This window comes from Conger conger, unplaced genomic scaffold, assembly GCF_963514075.1.
Source record: "Conger conger unplaced genomic scaffold, fConCon1.1 SCAFFOLD_225, whole genome shotgun sequence".
Taxonomy (NCBI): domain Eukaryota; kingdom Metazoa; phylum Chordata; class Actinopteri; order Anguilliformes; family Congridae; genus Conger; species Conger conger.
This window is the reverse complement of record NW_026890521.1, coordinates 7,501-12,508: the sequence shown is the minus strand read 5'-3', so window position 1 is coordinate 12,508 and position 5,008 is coordinate 7,501. Positions and strand designations below refer to the sequence as shown.

Genomic DNA, 5,008 nt, shown 5'->3' with positions numbered 1-5,008 from the left:
AAAACATACTCTGTGTCTCATGGGATAGTAGCTATACTCAGTGCTGAAGCAGAAATTTAAATTTATTTTTTATTTTAATTTTTAAGAGGTCGTCTTCATTTACGAGCAGTTTGTAAATAACCTCAAACGGCTATCTACCACAGTTTGCGGCAGAGTGCTAGTTTTTTGTTTTCACTGACAAAATATAAATAATGAAAATGTAAAATGAAAAAAACCCCCCGAAAAAAACGAAAAAAAACAAAACAAACTGGTGCACTAATATTAGCGATTGTTTCTATCCGCTATTAAAGGTTAGTTGCTCCTTCAGAACTGCCTGGTCAGAGGAAGGGTAAGCGGTTAAGATTCATAGCCTGTCCACCATGCAAAAGGAAACAAGAGCCCCTCCTCTCCCCCGGATGAAAACACTCACTTTGACTGGGGGGGCCACGCTCTGGAGGATGGGCGCCGGGGGCACCGGGACAGGGGGGGGCACGGAGGTCAGGATGGGGGGCTGGGTGATGCAGTCGTGGGGTCCCAGGGAGTAGGGGGGTCCCAGGTGGGGCGCGTGGGTGGTCTGTGTGGGGGGCAGGCGGGTGGGCAGGGTCTGAATGGGGGGCGGAGGGGGGGCCAGGGTCGGGGGCCCCAGGCTGGGGGGCCCCAGTATCGGGGGGCCTATGGAGACGCCGCTGGACAGCCCGCGCGTGTGAGGGGGGGTGGAGGGAGAGGCCTGGGCCGAGCCTGGCTTCGAGTTCAGCCCTGAGAGAGAGAGACAGAGAGACAGCCTCATTTACACTGGGCATTACACACACTAACACACACAAATACCACACACACACACACACACACACACACACACACACACACACTAACACACACAAATACCACACACACACACACACACACAGAGACACGCTCAGACAGACAGACAGACAGACAGACACACACACACACACACACACACACACAAATACCATACACACACACACACACACACACACAGACACGCACAGACACACAGAGACACAGAGACACAGAGACACAGAGACACAGAGACACAGAGACACACACACACACAAATACCACGCATGCATGCAGAGACACACACAGACACACAGAGATACACATGCACAGACACACACATACAACACACACCCACACACGCGCACACACACAGACATACATGCATGCATATAGACCCATACACACACACACACACACACACACACACACAAACAAATACCACACACATACATAAACCCAAACACACACAAACATATTTCTGTTTGTAGGTTTATTCGGTGTGAGAAAGAGAGAGGGAGGAGAGACAACTACCCACAACCCCCCAAAATTAACACGCATGAAGAAAAATAAAAAAACTGAACCATTTATCAAAAATAATTACCAGCACATTACTAAATCAGTTTTCCATTCCGCCTCAAAACACTAAATCAGAACATTCGCCTCCATCTGGTTTTCAAAGGAAGGGAAAGAGAGGGAGAGAGACAGAGTGGGAGAGGTAAACCGAGGGAGAGAAATGGAACTGAAAAGGGGGGGAGAGACAAAGAAAGAAAAGGAAGAAAAGGGAGAGAAAGGAAGAGAAAGAAAGGGGGGAGAGAGTAAGAGATGAGAAGAAGACTGATTTGAGCAAAACCACCGACTCAAACCCCTGCACCAGTAATAGCTTGCCATTCTCACTGGTTGCACATTACATGTCCCAGTGTCTAATATATTCTTCTACTGCCTTAGCCCCAGCCAAACACCCCTTCCTGCTTAGCCATGCCCACGTCTCTACCCCCAGGGCCTCTGCCACGGACATGTACATAAGGACTCAACATCCCGAGTGTGTGTGGGCAGGGCTCACTCACCTACATCTCTGCGTCCCCAGCCAAACACCCCTTCCTGCTTAGCCATGCCCACGTCTCTACCCCCAGGGCCTCTGTCACGGACATGTACATAAGGACTCAACATCCCGAGTGTGTGTGTGTGGGCAGGGCTCACTCACCTACATCTCTGCGTCCCCGGCCGCGCCCCTTGCCGGACATGACGGAGATCTCGGTCTCCTCCTGGGGCATCTGGGAGATCTTCTGCAGGAACATCTTCTCCAGGGCCTCGGCCATGAGCACGATGTCATCGCCGGACTGCGGACGCACACGCCCCAACGGGTAAAGCAGCGCGTCAACCGGCCAGACCGCCAGAGAGACCGCCAGACCGCCAGAGAGACCGCCAGACCGCCAGCGAGACCGCCAGACCGCCAGAGAGACCGCCAGACCGCCAGCGAGACCACCAGACCGCCAGAGAGACCGCCAGACCGCCAGCCAGACCGCCAGAGAGACCGCCAGACCGCCAGCCAGACCGCCAGACCGCCAGCGAGACCGCCAGACCGCCAGCCAGACCGCCAGACCGCCAGCGAGACCGCCAGCGAGACCGCCAGACCGCCAGCGAGACCGCCAGACCACCAGCGAGACCGCCAGACCGCCAGCGAGACCGCCAGACCGCCAGCGAGACCGCCAGACCGCCAGCGAGACCGCCAGCGAGACCGCGAGACCGCCAGCGAGACCGCCAGCGAGACCGCCAGACCGCCAGAGAGACCGCCAGCCAGACCGCCAGACCGCCAGCCAGACCGCCAGCGAGACCGCCAGACCGCCAGCGAGACCGCCAGACCACCAGCGAGACCGCGAGACCGCCAGCGAGACCGCCAGCGAGACCGCCAGCGAGACCGCCAGACCGCCAGCGAGACCGCCAGCGAGACCGCGAGACCGCCAGCGAGACCGCCAGCGAGACCGCCAGCGAGACCGCCAGACCGCCAGAGAGACCGCCAGCCAGACCGCCAGACCGCCAGCGAGACCGCCAGACCGCCAGAGAGACCGCCAGCGAGACCGCCAGACCGCCAGAGAGACCGCCAGCCAGACCGCCAGCCAGACCGCCAGACCGCCAGACCGCCAGCGAGACCGCCAGCCAGACCGCCAGACCGCCAGCCAGACCGCCAGACCGCCAGCGAGACCGCCGTCGCCACGACAACATGCCCTTATCAGCATGTCAACACGCATCTCAAACCATCCCGAACCGTGTCAACACCCATCCCGAACCGTGTCAACACGCATCACGAACCGTGTCAACACCCATCCCGAACCGCGCCAGCCGTCAATCTGTCCCGTGGCATGTGCATCTGCCTGCACATGTCAATATGTCGACGGTCACGGCACCACCATCACACGTGCCCCCCACCACCACCACCACCACCACAGGGCAACGCTTCTGCCAACCCGCCAGCCTGGAGCGGCTGTCACACACCGTCACACACCGTCACACACCGTCACACACCGACACACACCGACACACACCGTCACACACCGACACACACCGACACATACCGACACACACTGTCACACACCGACACACACCGTCACACACCGACCGCATCACACGGACCGCATCACAGAACATCTGCCATTCACTCATCAACCCAAACATGCTCGCAATATCCACATCTTCCATCACCCCAACACACGCTTCCATCGCCTGAAGACACGCTAACCATCGGCTCAACACACACTAACCATCACCTGAACACACACTAACCATCGCCTGAACACACGCTAACCATCGGCTCAACACACGCTAACCATCGCCTGAACACACGCTAACCATCACCCAACACATGCTAACCATCACCCCAACACACGCTAACCATCACCCCAACACACGCTAACCATCACCCCAACACACGCTAACCATCACCCCAACACACGCTAACCATCACATGCCCTGTTGCTGCTTAGTAATGCAGCTTGTTTTACTGGCAACTGAACAACACACATCGACTGCCACATTTATCGCCATCCACCTGAAAACAAACACACTGCACTGCCTGAAAGTGTACAGCCCGGAGGCTGGTGGGAAAGTTCTCAGAGTCCCATGACTGATGAATCATACTGTGTGTGTGTGGGTACGTGCGCGTGTGTGCGTGCGGGGGGGGGGCGTGCATACAGGAGGATCCTCCAGTGTTGACTGCAGCGGACTTGTAAGTCGCTTTGGACTAAAAGCATCTCCGAAATGACTCAAATGTAAAATATCGGCGTACACTTTGCTCAGTTCGCTGATGCAGTAGACCTGCAGTGCATTTTCCCGGCTCAGGGGCGCCCAAACATGCCGCTGGAGCCTGGCTGCTCCTCATTTGACGGGCGTAAATAAAAGGGCAGAATTCTTCACCTGAAGCCCCGTGTGGTTCTGAGGTCACGGGCGGGAGGGTTAACGACGCGACCGTACCCCGCCCGCGCGTGTTCGACACTCTGTCTCTGCCCGTCTGCAAACCACACAGCGGTGCGGGGGTCAGGGCCCTCCGCGCGGTCACTTCCTGTGGGCACTTCCTGTCGGGAGCGGTGCACCGCGCCCACCCTCGTGCTCTCAAAACCCCGGCTTCTAACGGGCCGAGTGTCTTCAAGAGAAGAAGAAAGCGGATCAAAGAGATGTTGGACACAAACGAGTCTGCAGGCCAGGCAGGATCGCTCTGGGTGGGATTACATTACATTACATTACATCATCGGCATTTTGGCAGATGCTCTTATCTAGAGCGACGTACAGTCGATAAGCAGGAGACAATCCTCCCCTGGAGCGGGGTAAAGGGCCTTGCTCAAGGGCCCAACGGCTGTGTGGATCTTATTGCGGCTACACCGGGATTAAAACCACCGACCTTGCGTGTCCCAGTCATGCACCTTAACCACTACACTACAGGCCGCTCAGGGAATACCCAGGGAAACGCAGCCTCCTCCAGTCGGGCCCGGGATCGAGCGTGTGGGGGGGGGGGGTCACCCTGCAGGGGCAGCAGGGCGGTGTGACAGCGTTAGTCTCCCCCAGTGCTGCAGGGGCAGCAGGGCGGTGTGACAGCGTTAGTCTTCCCCAGTGCTGCAGGGGCAGCAGGGCGGTGTGACAGCGTTAGTCTTCCCCAGTGCTGCAGGGGCAGCAGGGCGGTGTGACAGCGTTAGTCTCCCCCAGTGCTGCAGGGGCAGCAGGGCGGTGTGACAGCGTTAGT

General features: G+C 57.4%; 1 protein-coding gene across 1 annotated transcript in view; it reads right to left on the bottom strand.

Moving 5' to 3' along the window:
- Positions 1–409: 409 nt before the first annotated feature.
- The window catches only part of LOC133120635 (bromodomain-containing protein 4-like), a gene marked incomplete at both ends in the record, with an annotated part of 9,474 nt that continues 4,875 nt past the window's right edge, over positions 410–5,008 (bottom strand). Inside the window, 2 exons of the mRNA XM_061230349.1 lie at positions 410–735; positions 1,982–2,117. Of these exons, the coding sequence (XP_061086333.1) occupies positions 410–735; positions 1,982–2,117 (462 nt within the window). The remainder of the gene's footprint in view (positions 736–1,981; positions 2,118–5,008) is intronic.